This window comes from Buteo buteo, chromosome 4 (assembly GCF_964188355.1).
Source record: "Buteo buteo chromosome 4, bButBut1.hap1.1, whole genome shotgun sequence".
Classification (NCBI taxonomy): domain Eukaryota; kingdom Metazoa; phylum Chordata; class Aves; order Accipitriformes; family Accipitridae; genus Buteo; species Buteo buteo.
The window spans coordinates 67,141,447-67,163,598 of record NC_134174.1 but is presented as its reverse complement, the minus strand read 5'-3'; the positions used below and the strand labels follow the sequence as shown (position 1 = coordinate 67,163,598).

General features: G+C 39.8%; 1 protein-coding gene across 2 annotated transcripts in view; it reads right to left on the bottom strand.

Annotated features, from left to right (window-relative positions):
* Positions 1 to 22,152, bottom strand: part of DOCK1 (dedicator of cytokinesis 1) — a 312,956-nt gene that overhangs the window by 42,250 nt on the left and 248,554 nt on the right. For both annotated transcript variants that reach the window (XM_075026608.1, XM_075026609.1), the window contains exons 36-40: positions 20,273 to 20,313; positions 18,875 to 18,965; positions 14,808 to 14,927; positions 5,389 to 5,478; positions 2,720 to 2,824 (exon numbers count right to left, since the gene is read on the bottom strand). In XM_075026608.1, coding sequence (XP_074882709.1) covers positions 2,720 to 2,824; positions 5,389 to 5,478; positions 14,808 to 14,927; positions 18,875 to 18,965; positions 20,273 to 20,313 — 447 coding nt within the window. The remainder of the gene's footprint in view (positions 1 to 2,719; positions 2,825 to 5,388; positions 5,479 to 14,807; positions 14,928 to 18,874; positions 18,966 to 20,272; positions 20,314 to 22,152) is intronic.

Here is a 22,152-nt window from a genome sequence, read left to right as displayed (position 1 = left end):
GAATAGTTTATATCTGCCCAGTTGGGTTTAGTTCTGCAATGGTGCCTTTTGAAATGCACAGTAGATGAAAGAATACTCTTTATTTGGGTGGAAGAAAAAAAAAAAAAAAGGGCAGATGCCTAAGAAGTGTATATATACCTGTAATTCATGTATATATACCTGTAATTCACAGGAAAAATTGCAACAGAAAAAACAGCTGGTATTGAGGATTTTCTCAATCAGCAAGGCACTTAATAGCCTATTCTTCAGAGCTTTTAATCACTCCTTTATTACAAACTGACCAATCCACAAGGCTTTTGTAAAGCATGGTGTTTTCTCGCACTGACAAAAAACCCCATTCAGTCATGAAGAGAAAAAGCAGTTCAACATTAATATAGCAGATTAAGACTGTTCTGCACTGCATCCCTTTGACTCTTCAGTTTAACACAGCACTTCCACAGGAAAACCGCCTTGTGCTCTCTGCATTTTCTGCACGTCAACCCGCGGCTGGTTCAGGGGCTGAGACAAACCACCCCGTGCGCTCGGTCAGGACGGCTCGCCGTGCCCCTGGTGATCCCAGGGCAGCCCCTCTCCGGTTAGCAGCTCTGGATCACCGGATAGTCACGATATTTCTAGAGGATAATGTGCACTCTGTCGAGAGTGACTGTACGCGTGACAAAATTTCATGTCGACTGACAGCCACGATCCCTTTTGCAAAGCTATCAGTGACTTCATTGTACGTTCATTGTTTTGACGATTCCTGATAATCCAGTCTTCCCTATTAGAATATCATATAACACTAATTTAATCATTTTCTGGAAAAATGGGTTGGTCAATCTTAACAGTGACTCCTTCTTACCGGATACTAAATATTTTTTGCCTGGTAAAACTTAAGAAATTATTAATAAACATTTTACAAAAGACTTATTAAAGCTTTTTTACTTCACGTACCACAAACATTTTTTGCTGTTTGACGCTTGATAAAAGCTATTGCACGTACGTTACTCTACATGTACTTCAAACACCACAATAATTCTTAGTTTTTCCGCTTCGCACCTCTTTAGGGTTGGTCTTTTGATACACAGGGTAGCTCACAGACCATCAAGCCTTTGCCTCAGCTGCTAACATACGGCTTTGCCAGTTTGCGGAATTGCCTTTCACAAGCTTTGGGGCAACTCGGGGTACCAACGATCCTGCCACCTTCCCGCACGCTCAGAATCTCTTTGGCATGAGATGCCCAACCGTAATTTGGAGACCAAGCAGTGGGCTAACATAGGAGAGAGCTCATCTCCCCATTTTTGTTTGAGGGTCTGCACACAATGGATGCTGCAAATGCACTCTGAGCCTGGCAGGAGCTGCCTGGGGTCAGCTTTATTCCTTTCAGCTGCAAAGAACTGATCATGTATTGTACTTCTCAGGAGGCGTGAATGGTACAAGCACGCCTGTAGTCCAGCATCCCAGGGTGTATGAAAAGCCACACGCATTTGCTGCTTCTTGGTATGATTCAAGAATATAATTTTTTTCACATGGGCTTTAGTTAGTTGGTGGAAAAGGAGGATTCTTCCAAACGAGCACCTGATTAATAAAAGTTTTACTTTCAGGGATTTTTTAAAGCCTTTCCCTACTTCATTTTAATAGACCATGAAAGACCAGCCGACCACAAGTAACCTGACAAAGCCAGCTTGATCAGCACTCATGGGATTTATCCAGTGAGACGGGCTTCAGCATAGGCTTGGGCTTGCTCCTGGTATTTGTCATGGCATAATCTGAGAGAGGTAACATGGAATTACTCAGTTATAAACAGGAACTCATCTCCCAAATGAGTATTTCCAGGAAGAAACCTACCACCAGCCCCTGGCCTGAGACCAAATCTCTCTGAGTCTCCTGGACTCAGAGAATAATCTGAGAATAATAGTAATCATTTGACTCTTCTGTCTCTTGAAGTGCTTTAATCTGCTGTAACTCTTCCAAAGTCTCTTTCCAAATTGAAAATCCTCAGCTCTTAAGACAGATACGAGCAGCGCAGTTATCTCCATGCCACCGACTGCCAAGTGCCAGAGTCTAGAGAATCATGATACAGATGCAATTCGGATATGTTAAATCCCCACCCTTCTCTAGCCACTAATTCAACTCCATAACAATCCTGGTATCAGTGGAAAAAACCTAAAATGTTACTAGACTGATGTTCCTGGCATCAACCAAGTGACCTATGTCTTAAATTGACATGTGACTCAGGAAAACCAATGATAAAAGACTGCTTTTAAAGGTATCACATACTTCTCTGATATTCAACTTCATTTTAGTGACTATGCTGGAAAGGAGACTCACATGAAAGCATGGTCACATACAAAAGGCTTCTCTACCATACTCTCATATATATATATAAATATACACACACACACCCCTGTCAGGCAAAAATGTCACCATTTCAGATGGTGCTGGTTATTACCCTGATTTATGGATTGGGTGGTATATCTTCATTTCTAGTGATACCCTGAAGAAGTATTGGATATGTTTGAATAAAAAGCTTCTCTACTAAAATTCAACTATTCCGTATTAGAAACGGGAAAGGGGAAAAAAAAAAAAACCAGTTTGTTTTATACACCTAAAAACCAACCATCAATGTGAGGCAGATTGCAGATAACACACTGACATACAATAACGTACTTTCTTCATAACCGAGGGAAATTTCCAAAGCAAGAAACCTTGCTATTATCTGTGGAAAAAGGTGGACGCTTACCCTTATAAATGTCGGAAATCCCTGGCCGTAGTATCCAACAGCAAAATAGTCTGGTTTTGGTCTTATCACTTTCACAATGTTTTCATAGAACTGGGCTTGCTTTCTCTGCAAAATAAACAGGAGGAATTTTAATGACCTAAACTTTAAGGAGATTCCTTATACTTAAGATCTAGATCTCTTTTATGTGTATCTCTAACTTAAAGGTGTACATGTTTCATTCACCCCTTTTTCTTCACCTTTCTATCAGATATATGCTAATATTCTGAAATAGTAGACTCTGTAGTCACTATTTTTATGCTCAACTGGCTGAACCTCACTGTTCCATATCCAGTATCTCAATTCTGATGAAGGTCAAGAATTTTCAAAGCAGCCTGAATTCCAGGTTGTGACACTGCCAATGCCAAAACACTGGAACGATGAAGTACATACATACCGCTAAAGCCAGCTCATCTCGGTGGTGCTGACTTCTCAGTTTTCGGCTGTTACATTTTATTACAGTTTTCTACTACTTTTCCATGTTTACAGCTATTTATTTGTATATGGAAAGCACGCAGTTGAGAATTGCAGAAAAATATAACTTTTGGAATAAATACATGCATGTCAGACACCATCTGTTTTCGAAGTGGAATCCTTCTTTATCTCAAAAGATGAAATAGTAACAAATGTACAGCTTCAGATGATCTGTTCATTAACTTATTTTTAGTCTATTACTTTCTGTAAGAGAACAAATTCTGATTTGGGGGGGAGGTTTACTACTGCTCCCCTACGACAGATAACAGTACATGGCAAGAAGACTACAAAGACCCAGATCTGCTGTATGTTTCTCAGTTCACCTGTAGCAAAACTATTTTGTCATTTCTGAATTGTCTTAGAGTCTAATATTTAATATTGCTTGAATAAAAGAGACAATAGGGAGAACAGAAAGAAACAAAAAACTTTTAAATTTTCCTGGGGGGTGGGAGGGAAAGAGCTAGCATGCTAATGCTATTCAGCAGCAGCAATAAGAAAAGCCGATGGGGTATGCGAGACCTGACTCATATGGGAGAGTGAATTTTGATCTTTGCCTTATTAGGGATGAATGCCCAACGCACGCTGGTACTAATTTTTGTGACATCTCTCTTAATTTCTCCTTCCTGATGAGGAGCAAGTAAATTGATGTGAGAATTGGAAGTTCTGGGACTCCCCTCTTAGAAGAGGGAGAAACTCCATCCCCATACACAGATGAACTACACCTGGTTTATACCAGTGCCTGGAATTATGTCACTTAATGTAAGCAGTGACATATTTACTGTGCAAGAGAAATGGTGAAAAATACCTAACTCTGTATTATTGGTCATCAGCTACAATATATAAAGTGCAAATTCAGACTTCTCCAACACGGATACGGTATGATAAGTGAAGAGTGGTTGCCTCTGTGACAAAGGTGTTCACGTTCCCATGTGCAAGCATAAAGAAGATGGAAAATTAAAAACGAGGGACCTGGAGAGTAGCTACCCACCGGTGAGTAATCATATCTGACACATGAGAATCATTTCTAGCTGAGGAACAATCTCTACCAGATTCCTTTTGTATTGAAATGAAGAATATTCTCCACTGAACGCAGCCCTACTGACGGCGGGCCAAGGAAGACTCTTCTGGCGTACCGCAGCACCCGAGAAATGCTCTGTATACATCCCTGACCTCCTGCAGTACAAAGCGACGTGAAACCAGGCTCCGCATTTGTTAGGCAAATCAATACAACTGGTATGTCAGTAAAAAACAGTTAAAATGCCACAAAAGGAGGACCATCAAAAAAGGATATAAATTCAGCTCTAGAGAGCTGGAGGACAGAACCATGGACAAAACAAAGAGCATGTAAAGGAGTGAAGAAACCACAAAATTGAGAGGCGCTCTATTTACCTGTATTCTTTCCTCCCCAAGAAAGGAGATTCCGGGGAGATGGGGATGGAGGTGCCTCTGGGGAGACGGCTCCTAGCCATCCCCAAACTGAGCATCGGTGTCAGCAGAGAAAGAGGGTGCAATGACACCAAATTAATGCCCAGCTCAGGCTGGGATAACGCAGATAAACAATTCAAAAAAATTAAGGACCGTGGTGAGCGCAAAGGTAAAATGTATCAAAACCCTGAAAGTCAAAAATTTTCAGAACCAAACTGGAATCATGTCCCAACCGCTGTGAAAATGGTTGAGGAGTTAGGAGGGACACTGAGAGCTGCCATTTATCTCTTTGGAGAAGAGCAGGAGAAAAAAAATGGTGCAGGCATAATGAATGGGTAACGTCAGGGCAAAAATAACTGACTCTAGACATGAATGCTTGGGGATTATTCATACCTAAAAAAAGAAACGTGAATATGGAAAGACACTTGAGAGAGAATGGGGATTTTTTCATGTTCCCATTTATATTTAAATTCCAAATTTCCTTTTATACCCCAAATAAATCAGCTTAACAGTAACCGAAATCTTTTTCTTTCAGCTAAAAAAAAAATAAAATACAATCTTTTTCAGGCACTCCAGTGGTAGCCAGTTAATCAACATTTGTCCAACACAGCCAAAACGGGCATCTATTTCTGCATTTTACTGTCATAAGAGAGATTTTCAATAGAATTTTAAAAGCTTAGAAATTAAATTCTGAAGAAATCGTTGCAGTGTCTATGTCATTAAAAAAAACCTACCAGCAGTTCACTGAGTTGTTCATAATCAAACATTTCATTTTCATACTGTTCTGCAAGTTCTTTACCCAAGGCAATGGCCTCTTCCCACATCTGTTGAAAACAAAATCACAAAACAACAACAAAAAACCTGAATTACATACCTTGGTTAAACAACAACATTGGAATAAAATAAATCTTAATAAATCACAACAAAATGCATTGTGTCACATGCCTGAAAACACTGTGCATCTGATGTGCCAAATAGTTGTGGCAACATTACCCACATGTCTCTATTTGATGCAAATCAAGTAAAATTATCAAATTGCTTCAGAAATAAAATGATTCCAGCTAGCCCAACTAGATAGCCAATAATGTGTAAACACGGCCTGCCCACAAAGAAACCCAGAACCTAGGACTTTGGATAAATGCTGTTGATTGATTATAGTTCATAATCACCTCTCTCTCCTTCTAATATCTATAATCTGTATTAGACAGGACAGGCAATTTGCAGATATTGCTTTGAACAAATAGTCATTATATTTCCATTGGGTTTTTTTCCTCTCTTGTTCTTCAACCATGAAATTCAGCCGCCGTCTCAACTGACCCAAAGAAATTTAACAATATCCTTCAGCTCTTCAGAAGCCAACAATCTTAATGAGGAGCAGCAAGAATGTTTTTAAATGTATACTTTTCATTTTTTTCTACTCTAAATATAAAGACCCACTCAAACCCAGAAAAGATGCTTAAATTAGCACACTAGGCTATGTAAGACCAAACTTGATGATCTGCTGCTGGTGCTGAAATTTGGCTGGCACCACTGACCTCACTTTATTAAAAAAAATGAGATTCGGAATGATTTATAAATCCATTTGGTTTGTATTACCCTTCATCTTAAATTTAAATCCCCTGTCCACACCACCTAATTCTCCTCTCGGCATCAGGCCACATGTTCCTCGCCCCGGTGAAATACCGAGACGGCTGCAGCTGCGAAGAGCAGTCAGGTGAAGGAGGGTTGAGGAAAAGGGCTGACCACAGGTTTCCCCATCGCTCCTCCGAGACATCCACCTTTGGGAACGAGGAGTTTGAGATGAAGCACCACAACTTCTAAAGATGGTGGGAGCTAGATTCTGGGGAGAGAGAAGGGGAATGGGGCTCCTGGGGAAACCTTCACGCGCACAATCGATTCCTGCATCCATCCCGTACAGACCCCCCAATCTCATCTGCTTTAAAGCACTGCCTAAATAAGAAATATTCCCCCCGCCAAGACCCTCTGAAAACCAAAAGTCCCCCAAAACACACAAATGAAATCCCACCACTCGAAGCCCCAAATCAATGTTGGGTGAATTTTATTTGTCTTTTGATCTGCAAGTTGAGATCACATTTCTTAGTATATCAGGCAAACTTGGAAAAAACCAAGACTTTTAGGAAAATTCCTAGTTCTAGATACTGATTTAAAAAATAGAAGTAAACCATCAAGGGTTCACACGACTCTCAGCATGACAGAGACTGCCACCAACACTGGCTGAGGAGTCAGGCAGGGCACAGCTACCTGGGATTTAGTGGCACAAACACCAGACTGGGATCTAGAATATCTTTTTTTTTTCCCCCTAGGAATTGGCAATTTGGAGCCCAGCCAGGCTGAATATTCAGCAAGTCTTCCCCCACGTGTAACATGCCAATGCCACAAAAGCAAGACGTGGCTCAGGTCCCACCCGTTTGCTCTCCGTCCCTGCTCCCCCCTGGAAACGAGGAGCCAATTTTCAAGTGGAGGGCACCCGTTCTGCAAACCCAAGGATGGACTGAAAGATTGTCCCGGCAGACTGAGAGGGAAGGGATGGAAAGCAGCAGCCTGAAGAGGCAGGGAGCTGCTGATGGGAGAGGAGATGAGGAGCTGAGAAAGGAAAAATAGTTACGGGAGATGGCAGGGAGAAAGGACAGAGATTTATGCTCTTGAAGTAAGGGAGCGAAGTAAAGAGAAAATATGGGCCAGAAACTACACTGGTAAGGCCAAGAGAGGGAAAAGGAGCTTTTGAGTCCTAAAGAAAACAAATGGGCAGATGCTTGGGCAAACAGAAACTGAGCGGTGACCTAATTTAAGACAGAAAGGTGATGGATGCTCACAAAGGGTAGAGCCTTGTACCTACATTAACCTCTCCTTATGCCTCCACGTGATGTTTGACCTCTTCTCTTCATTTCTACAACAACGTTCATAATATTATTTATCTAGGGAAGAGGACTGGAAGGAGCACGAGTTACCTCTTGTTTGTCAAGTGCCTTGAAGATGAAAAATGCATCCGAATGCCTAATTACAATCACTGTAATGAGGGATCACGTCTGCAGGAAACCACAAAGCAGATTGTACACTCTGCAACGCAACTTTTGCAAATGGAAGAATCTGAACGTTTTTATCTGTATTATGTGTCTAATCTAGAATGATGATACAGAGCATATTTTTATCTCTAAACAAAAATTAACATGAGATTAATAGTAAAGGCACATTTACAGAAAATGGAGTACATTTTCACATACTGGGCTGAGTTAATTTTGACTCAGAAAAGCAATATACTACCAATTTATAGAAACTAAACTAATATTCAGTTGTTTGGTAAGTCAGCAAGTGAAACCTTTCAAAATCACTTAACCTTTCTTCATTTTGACTGCTATTTTCTTTTTTAACTTCAGTCATCCGTAACTTCTTTTCCACATTCTCATTTCAAAGAAAATGGCGTTCCACAATTTTCCTTGTCCCAGTTCTCTGTTTGTGTGTTCCAGATTTGATTTAACCAGTCCCTCTCCAAAACCGAAGCACTTCTACTCTCTTTTCTGTTGTGAAAATATTTATAGATGATCTCAGGCAAACAGCTTTGGAGCTGAATGAGATTGGAAATACATGAAAGTCTAAATAATTTTAGATTTGCGTCAACACTGTAAACAAACTCATTCAGTTCTTCCACTGAATCCCAGATAAGCGCAGACATTGCGACGAGTTTCCAAAGCACGTCTGGCAACTCCAAGCACCGCCTCGGTGTTAAGGCTGTATGCCTTTTAACGCTAATTGCACCTGATCATCAAGAGGCAACGGATTCTGGATTAGCGGCGGGAGAGCCGAGGAGAGAAGAGCCGAGGGGGCTGAAACGCCGCGTTGGTATCACTCAGCGCGAGTGCCCTCATGCCACCGTGGCTCTGCAGCCCGTGGGTCACACCACAGCCAGCCCGTCCTGGACTGTCATCTGTACTGCTGCAACGCCCTGGAGCCCATCAAAACTTCAAGGAGGACCTGGACCTGGTGGGGTGAGTCCAGAGGAGGGCCACCAAGATGATCAGAGGGCTGGAGCACCTCTCCTACGGAGACAGGCCGAGAGAGTTGGGGTTGTTCAGCCTGGGGAAGAGAAGGCTCCAGGGAGACCTTAGAGCAGCCTGCCAGTGCCTAAAGGGGGGCTACAAGAGAGATGGGGAGGGACTTTTTACAAGGGCAGGTACTGATAGGACAGGGGGTAATGGCTTTACACTGAAAGAGGTAGATTTAGGTTAGATATAAGGAAGAAATTCTTCCCTGTGAGGGTGGTGAGGCACTGGAACAGGTTGTCCAGAGAAGCTGTGGATGCCCCATTGCTGGAAACGTTCCAGGTCAGGTTGGATGGGGCTTGGAGCAACCTGGTCTAGTGGAAGATGTCTCTGCTCATTGCAGGGGGGTTGGACTAGATGACCTTTAAAGGTCCCTTCTGACCCAAACTATTCTATGATTCTGTGATTCTAAAACCAGACCGGCGCTGTCAAAGGCACTGCATACACACCAACGCCTACAGGTAGCACAGCATTGCCACTGGTTAAATGATGACTTTATTAGAATTAAGCCTTGTTTCTGATTTTTTTTCTCCCCCCCTTCCCATCCTTGTCAGTTGAAACTGTAAACACGCTGGAGCAGAGGCTGCCCACAGCCTGATCAAACCCTTTAGGAGTTACTGACTATAAATATTAATAATGAATTTTATAAATGTTTCAGAGCCTAAAAAAATGAATCCTCAAATTAAATATATTGATATAGTTCATCTCCAATATACTTACAGTAACCGTACAATCCTAGCATTCTTCCTCGTAACCATTCCCCTATCTATAAGTGGAGATGATCAGGAAAAAACCAGATATTATGAACCACATTTGTTTCTGGCTTAAATTATTGGCATTACTTTAAAAATTCTTTAAAAGTTAGTTTACGAGTTATACTACTGGAACATTTTCAGGTATAGAGAAGAGAAAAAACTCATTTTCTATCATACTGCAAATACACAATAAAAGTGCCTCACCATGGGAAAAGATTCTTTCAATTTTTGCCAGCCTCTAACCTGGCCCCTCTCCAGCCAAGGGATCTGTCTTAGAGAAAAGCACCTACTTTTTGTTGCTACTACCTCTTAAAAACACCACTCCGCTCCAACATCTCTATTTTGAAATCCAATCGTCCGGTTCGATCCTCTGAAGGAACACCAAGAAGTTGTATTACAAAACTCAATTTGTAAAATGTCAAGTGCCCTGAACTCCAGAGGTCCACGAGATCATTAACCACCCGGCTTTTCCCTCAGCCATTCGGGCAGCTGGACCACACCACCCGCAACATCACCAAAACCAAAGCCAGTAATTTTTCCGACATCGTAACAGAAGCAGGAACCGTGTGTTTAAAATCCCCTGCACAGCCCTCCGAAAAATTTCTCTGTTTAGTACAGTGCAAATTTATTCAGATGAGGACAGCATGCCTGTGGCAAAGGATCCTGATAAATGAAATCTATATTCTGAAGGTCAATAACTCCCAATCTACTGCCTCACAGATTTCCTGCCTGGGAAGGTTTCCCAGGTTTGCCCGGGACATGGCAGGTCTTCTGGAGGAATGAGCTGTACAGGGAGCTACTACACAGGATTTGTACCATGTACAACTCATTAATGCGAGAAACAATTTATCTGGAGAGTGTACCAGAGAAAAAGGTTGGCAATAGTGGAAGGAAAACGCTTCTTTTATATTGAAGGCATAAGAAAAATGTGTATAGTTGTGTAGACACGAGCTGCAAAGTGTTATGGGAAAGACTTTGAGGATGCAGAATGAGATCTTTTTAGGGAAAACCTAGCAATTTAATTTATTTTTGAAGCTGGATTGTTTGTTGCCCAGAAAGAACTGCAGCATCCAATTTAGTTTTTGAGGTTCTTTAATAGCAGCAAAGAAGGATCTTAGGATATTTCTTAGCTCCTGCTGAGTTAATGGTCAGTAAAAATGAGATAGTCTAGCATACGAATATTCTCGTGCAATATTCTGATGTATGAGGGGCATTCCAAGCTGTTTAATATTCAGATAGCATTAATTAACCATCATGTAAGCTTAATATTTTAAATCAAATGTTAAAACACAGTATTTCTCTATTGCTAGTATTGCATTCAAGACGTGTAAGATATAGCCATGGTTGGAAACCCTTTAAAACAACTTGCTATATTCATTTGGAACACGGTCAAACACCGTATCTTTCCTCTCTGAAGACTGTCTCTGTCCTTCACAGCTCTCAGGACGGGCTTATGGTCTGACGTGGGATACGAGCTGGACATGAGCCTCACACTGATTTTTGGCAGACAGGTGAATTTCACCACTATCTTGTTAGATGGAAGAAAAAGCCATTTGATGCCATCCCATGAGCCGGAAAAAAAGACATTTTAAGCCAAAGCATGGCATTCACTGTGTAGTTTCATATATTTTGTGTTTTGTGGCTCTGGTGAAACAGTAAAAGCTTTTTTTTTTGGGGGGGGGGGGGTGGTGAGGAGAGGGGGAAGGAAAGAGGAGTAGAAATAAATGAGCAGTGTGCATTTATTTACTTTTTTCTCCCTGGGACCAACGCTTTCAATTTATGAAGGAGCAGTAGAAAACATGTACTGATTTATAGACTGCGGCAGCTACTGGCAAACTTGAAACACGTTGCTGTTTGTACATTTTACTGTGCAGGCATAAGAATGCTGCTGCTTTCTTTACAGCTCCAGAGACCACACAAACCTGTTTAAAAACAATCTCTTATCTTTGTCAATGGCACCGAGTATTTCTTGGCTTCAGTAGTTCATTAGCGTTGACTAACATCAACTGCTCCACATGGCAGATGTGTCCCAAAATGTCACCCCCTTCCCTTGTCACTTTATTACCTCCACTATTTCTCCTTCTCATTCTGAGATACTCTAACCTACCAATTTTCAGTAAAGTCCCTGGATTAAAGGCTTTGTTGGAAATTACAAAGCTTCAGCAAAACACAGAAAGAGCAAACACTTCAGAGCAGTTCAAAGGATAGGTTAGACTGCCGTGATAAGCGTGAGGATAAGGCTTTTAAGGGCAAAAGCCAAGAGAGATGGAGATGAGACGGGAAAGTGCAACGCAGTGAAGAACAATAATCTAGGAGAGAAAACTATGCATATACTAGGGAAACTTGGAAGTAACAACATTTCATTTTGGAAACAAGGAGCTTAGAAGAGTAACACAAAGTATTACTAATAATGAATCAAATCCATAAAGTAGAACAACAGCAAAATGCAGAAGTTGTATCTGAAAATGCTAATTTTCTAAAGGTGAAAGATGTACTTCAGCTTTACTGAAGATTGATTTAAGGACCAAAAGTCAAATATAAGTAAAAAAGTAAGCTTCCTAAGAATAATGTTATTAAAAAATAGAAACCAAAATGAGGAATCTTAAATGGATCTCAAACTACAAATAAAAGGGATATTCATGGTGAAGGCTAGTATTTTGTTCTCAGCAAAAATGAGATGCCCACACTCCTGCTTTCAGTGCAAGCCCACACTTTCTATTATTAAATTACAAATTTCTCAGGCACTTCTGACCTCCATTCCAGTCTGTGTATGGAGGGCTATACTTTCCTCTGAATTCATCTCACCATGAATGCTAATATGTAGGGAATAAACCTCATGGTTGGTCTTCACTTGAAAAGTGCACCGTGCATTCCCCCTGGGAAATTACTCTGCTAAGAGAAAGGGATCATGATTTTTGAGACGCACAATTACACCACTCTTTAAAAAAAAAAAAAAAAAAAAAAAAAGCCGATGTTTAAAAAACAAGTGTCACCTTTTAGGAAATCCCTCTCCTCCATTTCTTCTACATAACATTTCTAACCATGCCTACCTCTCTTCTCAAGTCCACTGCTTCCCACTAGGCAGGCTGGAGTGGAAGAGGCAAAGCCTCACAACTTTAAAACAAAACCCTGAGCTTCTGTAAAAGCCTGGAAGTAGCTCTACAGCTCCCCAGGGTGACGTGACCTTCTTTTGACATCTCTTGTTAACTTTATAGGAAAAGAAAGCAAAGTAGTGGGATCAACCCAGGGTGAATTGCCAGGCAGAGACACAGCTGGGCAATTATGGTACAAAACAAGACGAATTGGTTAGTGTATCAGTACAGTCTTCTAAAAATGCACAGCAAATATTATTTCAGATGTGTTAGTGATTATGGAATGGCATCGTTAAAGTAGCTGCTGGACTAGATTTGCAAACTGCATAGGTAAATGTAAGAAGTTTATTTAACCTAATGTCAGAACACCCCAAATGAGAGGATTACCTTAATTCTACTGTGGAAACCTCAACTTTGAGCTTCCTGACATTTGAAAATTCATGTAAGAGGCTCATATTCTCAGTACATATTGATTTTTTTTTCCTTTTCATTGAACAATATGAAAAGTTATCACCAACTTGAGTGACTAGAAAATGAGAGAAGAAATATCTGTAACTAGGAAGGAGTGCTTTGAAAATGAATCATCTCCTCACACACAAAAAAATCATACAGGACTCCTGTGACTTAGTTATGCAAAGGAACAGGAGGAAGTAATCACAGCGGTCCCTTCGATATCATTGTTCAGCAAAAATTTTTAGAATAACGAAGATTCAGTTGTTTAATCTAACTATGAAGGAAAGGGAAAACACAGCATTTTCAGTGCTATTTCCTTTGACAGCAGGCAGAGGCTTCTCTCATTTCTAGTTGTAAAATTGGAAAAAATTAAGAATGGTTATTCAGTCTAACAACGGTCTCTCAAGCGTGGATGCCGTGCTGTGTAATGTGGTGCAGGCTGAAAAATAAGCAGCAGGTATTTTGCCGGCTGTTTATATAAACAGCTCATTAGCGCTATCAGCAGAAACGGGTGGGTACAACTTTAAGACAGGCTGTTTTCAATATAGATGTAAAGGATGCTGCAGCTTTTAATTTACAGCTCAAATGCATTGGCCTGGTGCTCAGAAGAACAATTCCCACCGCCTCTATACCAGCACCATAAAAGACTAACTGTGAAGCCATAAAAACGTAAAACAACAAAATAAAAACATGCGACTTCTGGCTTTTCCTTTCCAGAGAGGAATGTAATATTAAAATATACTTTTAAATCAGCTATGACCCTAATTCTAACGAGGTTCTCCTTACCCGCTGTTAAAGGGTTAGTAAAAGCTTTTTGGGCAGCAGAAGCGTGCTGTGGAAACCAATGCTACCCACTGCAGAAGCACCAAGGCACCTCCGCAAGCCCCAGCCCTGGAGCCGGTGTCTGTAGCCCGCATCTCTATCACAGTCTAGAATTACAATTCTTTTAGCATCATTTATTAACAACTTCTAAATATTGCATCAAGATAAGGTATAAAATTTGACCTTTTAAGCAAAGTTTCTATCAAAATATTAATCTGATTCTGCTAAAATCTTACGTGGAAAACATGAGCTGGTTGGATAATGTTCTAGCTCTACCAGAAAATGACATTTCTGTTTGTACGACATTTATGCAACAAAGATTGCTTTTAAAAACGCAAGTTTATGTTCCTGAAATACTCTGACAAAGAGATCTCTACTTGTATATTTAAACATTTTGTGCACGAAATATCCAAACACTGATAGATCCCTACATCTCCCTGTCTACCAAGTTAAACTCCTTCATCTGTGGGGACAGGTAACACCAGCACGCTCCCCTTCCCACCACGCAATGCCGAATGCAAATTCACCTTGCAATAAAAGATGCAATTGCAATGAAATATTGTCATCGTCTTGCGATATGAACCACAGACACCCATTCTCTGAGGGAATTATTTTGTGTACATGAGAAAAAACCAAGGGTAGCTGAAGGACTGCATTAGCTGTTTTAATTGCCAGAAAAAGCAAGTCCCCCAAATTACATGCATCACTTTTTTATTTCCTCCGTGGCATCATATGCACATATATTTACCCTTAACACAGCAGTTATAAATGTACCATTGATTTCTTTTTACTTTTTTTTTGGTATCATTATCTTTAAGTGCTAGGTGGTGGACCGTTTACGTAAAGCACTCCAACTTCTAACAAGTTTAAAGCTCCCTGAAGGTCACTTGATGCAAACTATGTTTACTATTCAACTTATAAGTTAGAGAGAAAAGCAATGAAACATATTTGGACTTTTTTCTTCCCTTTTTACCTTGCCCTTGTCAAAGTAATGGATAATTTCTTGATATAGCTGATCTTTCAACTGTCCTTGAGTAGCAGCCTGGTATCCATCCCGCTGGGTAAGATGTGCTGCACATGCTTCTTCTGACCACTGAATCATACAAGAAAGAGGGGAAAAGTGAAAGCAAATCAAAAGTTATGAAATATGTCAGTAAAATTAGGTTAAATAGAATACAGATTTTTTTTTATTTAAACAAGTGGTACCACAGCTAATGCACTAACAAAAATTTTTTTTTTTTGCAGTTGTGCACTTGGATTCCTTGGGCACAAGGACCATTTATTTGAATGCTGTAATTGGAGGCTAATTACATATATCAGCTGGAAGGATGCTTCTTGAGGTGGCTTCCTCTCCTCAGTGCGTTTGATGAGACTGACCTTGGCCTGCTGATGGGTACAACCTGCTGGATGCATAATGAACACTAGCAGATTTATGTTGAGAGAAGCCCCGAAGCCAAGATACATCAATACAAACAGAAAGGCCTGTAGGCACAGAAATGAAATGGCTAAAATTCACAGAGAACATTTGGAGGCATGGAAAAGCACAACTAACTTTATACAGCCTGTCTGCAATTAGTAGCTCTTGCTCTTCCAGCAAATGCCCAACGGATGAGGAGCAAGGCACAGATATTAAATGAATTTCCTCCTAGACCTGAGAGCACCAAGCAACTCCCTGCAGCTTTCTCCCTTGCACCTCCTTATTCTGGTGTCCAGTAAAGCACAGATAAAACTGAAACCTCTGGACTCCAGTTTTCATATCACCTCTTTTTCATCTCACTTCTCTCCTCCCACTAATATTCCCTACAACCTACCTGGGGATGAGACAATACTGGAGCCTATTCCCTGGACAGGATACTAATACTATAGCCTACCCTTCCATAGCTGTCTATTTTCATAAGGCTAACAGGAAATTAATACCTTAGAGACTCACAAACCTCTATCAAATCAAATCACAAACCTCCATTAAATCAAATGAAACTTCTCATAGATTGAAAAAGAGACAGGACAGGTGCTCCAATAGGACTTGTTGCCTTAAGAAACCAAGTTCCAAAAGATAAATTAATTAAAGAACTGTTCACTTTCTTCTCTGAAAATCGAAGTCACTAAAGGAGGAGGACTGCCCACTGAAATAAAATGGTATGACTTTAGGAAAAGAAAAGATCATGCAGAGATCAGCAACTCAGATTTATTCACAGAATTACTGCCACATCACACAGTTTTACCTGCTATATCTTATTAAATTTCACCCAATTACTTCTTAATTTGGCCAAAATGTTTGTGTTTGGTTAAAGCAGACAACTGTGACAACTTTGTACCGCAAAGCTGTGGTTCTGAGCAACACAAACTTCACAGAGTCTGCAATGCAATGGCATTTTTTTCAGCCTGCTAAGAGCCACTATCTTCTGTTAGTTTTGAACATCTTAATTTTGATTAAATGGGTTAAAAATACAACTGAAGTCTCTTTTCTTAAATGTGCTTCAACAGCTTGCAGTCATCTGGAGAAAACAATGGTGGCTCTCTCTCCACAGAGACAGCCTTCTCGCAAATTTAAAGGTGAAATTCTCAAAAGCTCTCAGTCTTGACCTGAATGTGATCCCATTAAAATCAACGTGAGGAAATGTATGCCAACGATGAGTGTCATTGAAAATCCTGTCCTCAAGGTTTGACAGAAAAACTCAATTGATTAAAGTTACATACACCACAATATTGCTGCTTCTCAAGTGATACTGAACTCCTCCCTCCACTGCTAACTACTGGTAGTAACAGGATATCGTATTAGACAGATCGATATACTTTTATAATAAAATAATTCCAAATTATAGCATAATGATATTTATAAACAAACATCCGCTAAGTGATGAAAACCTGCCATAAATACTACCCTTACATTTGCCACCTTCTATCGAGTTGCATTATAAGAAAAGAAAATGGGGTATTTCTTTTCAGTAAATTAAAGGAGTGTATTAAGATACTCATCTGGTCTCAGAAGGTATTCTGTAAGAAAAAACAAAATTGGCTAAACTCTAGTTTAAGGTCACATAAAGCATATTGACTAAGAAGTTCAAGCCATAACAGGTAAAAGTTTGAATGACACTTTATGGCATGCTTCATTCCATCATTCTTCTAGAAAACACAGCACCTGTGGAAGGGAATGAATGCTTTATCTTGTCTAAAAGGTTCATTCATGTAAAGCGCGATGAGCCAGTATTACACAATTTGGCAGTCCTGTTTTACGTCCCTCGTGGGAATAAGAGAGATCTTTATAGCCACAGACTCAGCAAGTTACTCACTCGAACTTCTACCCACAGGCAACTGACTGCACCAGTCTGTGTGACTGAAGGTGTCAGAGCCATCTCCTCACATCTTCACCTCTCCGAGACACATGTCTCAGCCCAGAAAATCTCATTACCAAAGAAGTGACTGTATCCAGCAGGCTGTGTCCAACCATTGCCCCTGCTTTTAGTAATGATAAAGCTATTGCTAGAGTGCTTTGGCACTCCAGGTGAATCTTACTGATGTTTTCTTGTGTAGTAAGCCTCTATTTATTTTAAAATACAGTAAATACACCTCAAAGTGTCTTAATTTAAATTGCACACATATGCTCTGCATCATATTTAATCTTATTATAGCTTGGATGCAGTTTACTCAGTTCTGAGGTATGAATAATTCTCAGTGCATCCATTAGAATTATTTCATTTAACACCTTCTGCTTTTCAACTTTTCCAAATAGATATTTTACACTCGCATTTCGCTTGGCATTGATTAAAGCAAAGATTGCTAAGAACAATTCGCGGTTTAGAATGAGATAAATTTCCTTTACGAAATGGGGTACCATTAGCATAGCTTCTGTAATAATACCAAAAGCTTGCAATAATAGAGAACATTGCAATAATACAGAAGGTTGCAATACACTTGCCATTGGCATAAGAAGTAGACCAAGGGGAAAATTATTCTGTCCCTGACTCTCTGCCCCATAGGACCGTGGGTGCTACCGTCCTTGAGGGAACAGAAGGAGATCCAGGTCTCCCCGGAGAGAGGAGAGTGGGTGGTGAGATGTGAGGAAGAAGAACGGGACTAAAGCAAACGCTTCAGAAAACACTAACTCTTATCTGCTTTTTAAAATTAAAACATAAAACTCCTTGCTAGTAATTTAGTGATGAGTGGGCTATACTAAACATGTGATTTCATGACACACGGGTCGCAGCATCCTTCTATATGATAAAGCCAGGAACCCAGTTGGTACATGCTGCCACACTTGTGACACAATCAGGTAAACAAGCTGCAGGTAAGAGACACCACCATCTATCCAGAAAGCTTTCAGTGAGATTAATGCTTATGAAATTACAGCTTCATTACATTTCTGACTGACACTATGTAGTCTTAAAAACTCAAATGCTTTATTTATATGCACTTTGTATAGATAAAACATTTTATTGATATATATTGCAGGTTCCACCAAAACATTTCTTGAAGAACAGCAATATGGTTACGTCTCTTTAAAAGTCCTATAAACTGTGTAAAGTTGCATTAAAATTGTACGTACCTTTTAAAGGCATGAGCCTGGAAAGAAGACTATTTGACTCTCTCTGTAATTTTTCAAAATCAAAACTGCGTCTACAGATACCCAAGAGCACTCGAGAACAGTCTCTAGTATTCCCTTGTATTGCCTTTGCAAAAACAATTCTGTGGAGAGCCGATTTACTAAAACATGTGTTTAGATGCTTCCACACATTACATAATTTTGTTATTTAAAAGAAATTCAAATTACAGCTCTGCAATTTGTAACTTGTGGTTTTGACTTGACCGCACTTCCATTCATTTCAGAGCAAGACAAGTGAAGCACGCTCTGACATACGCTCATGGCAGAGGGTTGCTTTCCTGCATGTATTACTTACATGGGCAAAAGATAAAACTCACATAAGAAGCAGCACACAGTTGTTAATCAGTTTAAAGTGCAGATGTTCTAAGAGTGACAAACACTACTACTACTGGTTACTGCTAACGTGATTTTCAAAACTTGCAATGTATATTGGTGTTTACCTTAAGAAGCTTTGCATGCAGAAGTAACGTGTAGGCAGCTTCCGTATAGTTATCGCATTCTTTGTGCAGGTCACACAGCTTGTACAAATACCTGCAAGTAATAAAAACAATGGTGTTTTAAAAAGGTTGGTTCTTAAATGTTACTAAATAACTTGTTTTGAAGACTACAACGGTTCAACTCTAAACAACTAAATGTATGCGGGATTATTTAAAGCTCATATTTCTGTGTGCAGATAATCTTTAGGACCATTTGCATTTCCGCTGTGTTCTTTTTCCAATGGATATAAATGACTTGGGATGTGTAATGAATCCAATACAGATTCTGTGCAAGAGATATCACTCTAATTGTTCAGCTGTGGAGACATAGAAGTCTTCTTCCTTGACTTCAGTATCATCGCACCTATGAAGGAGATTCTCTTCATTTGTTTGTTGGGATTTTTTAGTGACAATTTAACCCCCACCCCCCAAACTATTAAAATTATGTTTTGAAAAAGCTGGTGAAAATATAGAACTTTGATATTCATTATTACACATTATAAGTTTGTTAACAGAAATAAAAAGGAGACAATTTGGGCGGGCGTTTAACAGTGGGAGACAATTTGTCTTTATAGAGATCCTGAATAGGGCAGACCTCCGACTCACAACTTTACGTGTTTATGCACAGTTATCAATCCTGCCTTTTGCTAGATTTGATTTTCTTTTTGCAGACTAATAAAGCACTAATTAAAACCATTTAAACAACAGGAAGCAAGTTCACAAGTGAAAATTCTTCCAAAAAGGTAACAAGCATCCGAGAATGAATTCATGAATAATATTTAGATACCTAAAATAGCATTAAAAACCCAAGCTTCATCATTTTAGCACAACGGTCTAGCCAATTTTAAGCCAAAGTACAAATAGAGGACTAGGAACCCTGAGGTTTACAAAAAGCACAACAACATATTACCATTTTTATTTTGTGTGAAAATAGATTTTGAAAGGTTCCTAAAAGCTTTAAATTTAAAATAAGTATCAGTCATGATACTATTTAATAGTGCTTTTTACCCCAAGTCACGTATTTTGTACCTCGCCAGGAGGCAAAATTATTTCTTTGCTCAGCTTTCTTTTGACTTATTTATTTCCTTCATGTGACAACATTCCCGAGCATTTCGGCGTTCATCATAATATAACTGAAGGAGCTGGAGAAGGGGGACCAAAAAAAAATCTTATGACTAATTTCTAATGCTCACTGTTCTCAGTGAAGATAAGCTTTTGAATGCACTTAAGGTTCAGTCAAGGTATATTTTTTCATTACTTCTTTTCCTCTAGCCCTGAAGTGACTGCTTAATATGAATTTAATTTTCTCCAATTACACCATAGTAAGTCAAGCAGAGTTTGTCACTGGTCATGTTTACAAACCTTATGTACATTTCTTCTCTTTCAATCTCCTTGTAGAAATTCTGAAAAACAACATAATTTTGTTACAAAGTCTTTGATTTCACAGTCTAGAATGTATACAGAACATGCTCTAAATTAAAAATTCATAATTGCGTAACATCAACCTCAAAACTGCAAAATGAAATTTGCCTCTAGTGATAGAACACAAGTTATTTAACTTACAAAGTCTAATGCTGTGATGTTTCATGATGTAGTCTATTAGGGCTTATGTCTCATTGCAAAGGTTAAGAATTTGCAAGAAGAGTACTGCTAGAAATTTGCTTCTAGCATTTGCAAGTCACACATCATTAACCATTTTCAGTTGAAATTTTGTAATATACAAAACCATAATTTTTGAGCAACAGTTGTTCTATGGATTTAAAACTCCAAACCTGAGTTGAGCAATACATCATCTGCTCTTGAATTCTAATACTTTCTTTGGAAATAAAAAGTTAGATTAGTGTTATTTATCTGGCTTCGTATGCCACACATTATCATCACACTCTTCAGAAATGTCTGAATGCCTCCGGTCTTGAGATAAACTAGTTAACACTACAAACATTGTAAATGCAAGATATGATAAACTAGGCGAGATATTAAAGGCATTTCTGAATCTAATTTAAAGTTTGCCTTCAAAAGTTAAAATATATCTAAGAAAACAAAATACAAAGAAATTTCTGCTTCACTGAACTAAAATATATTGCAATACTCAATTAAATCAGTCCGAGTAGCCACTAATAGATGCGCAAGCCCAGGACTAAGAGATGCATAAGGCCAATACAAAACTGTTCCCTTCAAAGAGAATCGAAATGCAAGACAGAATCTACATACCGCAGTTGAAAAGGACGGATTATTCAGTGGATATACCATTTCAGCTGACATAACTGCTCACTGGTTTTCAGTTCAACTCAAAAGACAAACTGAACCACATGAGAAAACTCTGCTGTTTTTGCTTACTTGTGTTTTGTTTGCTTTTTTTTAAAGTAGACGAGACTTCTGAGTTAGGTGGATCAATAACGTAAAACCATTTTATCCTAATATTGCTGCCAGCTGCTCTGCCCTTCTGATGCAGCTCAAGAAGCAACATCAAATCAACCAAAACGGGAAGGGGCTTGGGCAGCAGGGTGCCACTGACACACGTCTCATTTAGCACAGTTCCCTCTCCCCCCAAAAGCAGTCCCTGCTCCTGCCCCCTCTTCGGGTGCAGGTTCCCACATGCCCCTTACGCTGCGCTGGCCCACACGCGTGTGGCTCTGCGGTGAATGGGATGAGGAGCTGATGGGGATGAAAAATAACCGGGGGGGGGGAGAAATATGAGCTTTCAGCGAGGTCCCTCCTTGGATCTGCTCTGCTACCTTGGCGGCACGCTTGCTTTCGCCAGGATTGTCAGGGGTAGGAAAAAGCAGCTGAGGGAACAGATAGGGCTTCTTTTTTTTTTTTTTTTTTTTAACATCAGCACTGGCTTAAATGCATATCAAAACCTCTGACTTAAACTACAGTCAATACAGACAAATTTAATCCTGTGAAAGCCTCTGCATCATTAAAGTCCCAATTAAGAACTCTTTGAGACCTCAGGTGGGAATTGTGCTGAGTACCAGCTCTGGGCTGGATTTTTGCAAAGGCAGGTGCCTGAAGAATGATGAAAAGACTGAGTTGGCCCTGGAGGGCACACGGGACTTTAAAATCAAGTTAAAGTTTTAAATCACGCCTACTGAAAATGAAGAAAAGTTCTGCCCTGCAATGCTTTCCTGCATTTCCTGCAGACTTCAGTGGCAGGGTTGCATGTGGATATCTCACGGTGATTTAACCTGACAGCAGTAAATAGCCCCCCAAATTTATCATCTGCAGCTATTTGAAAAATT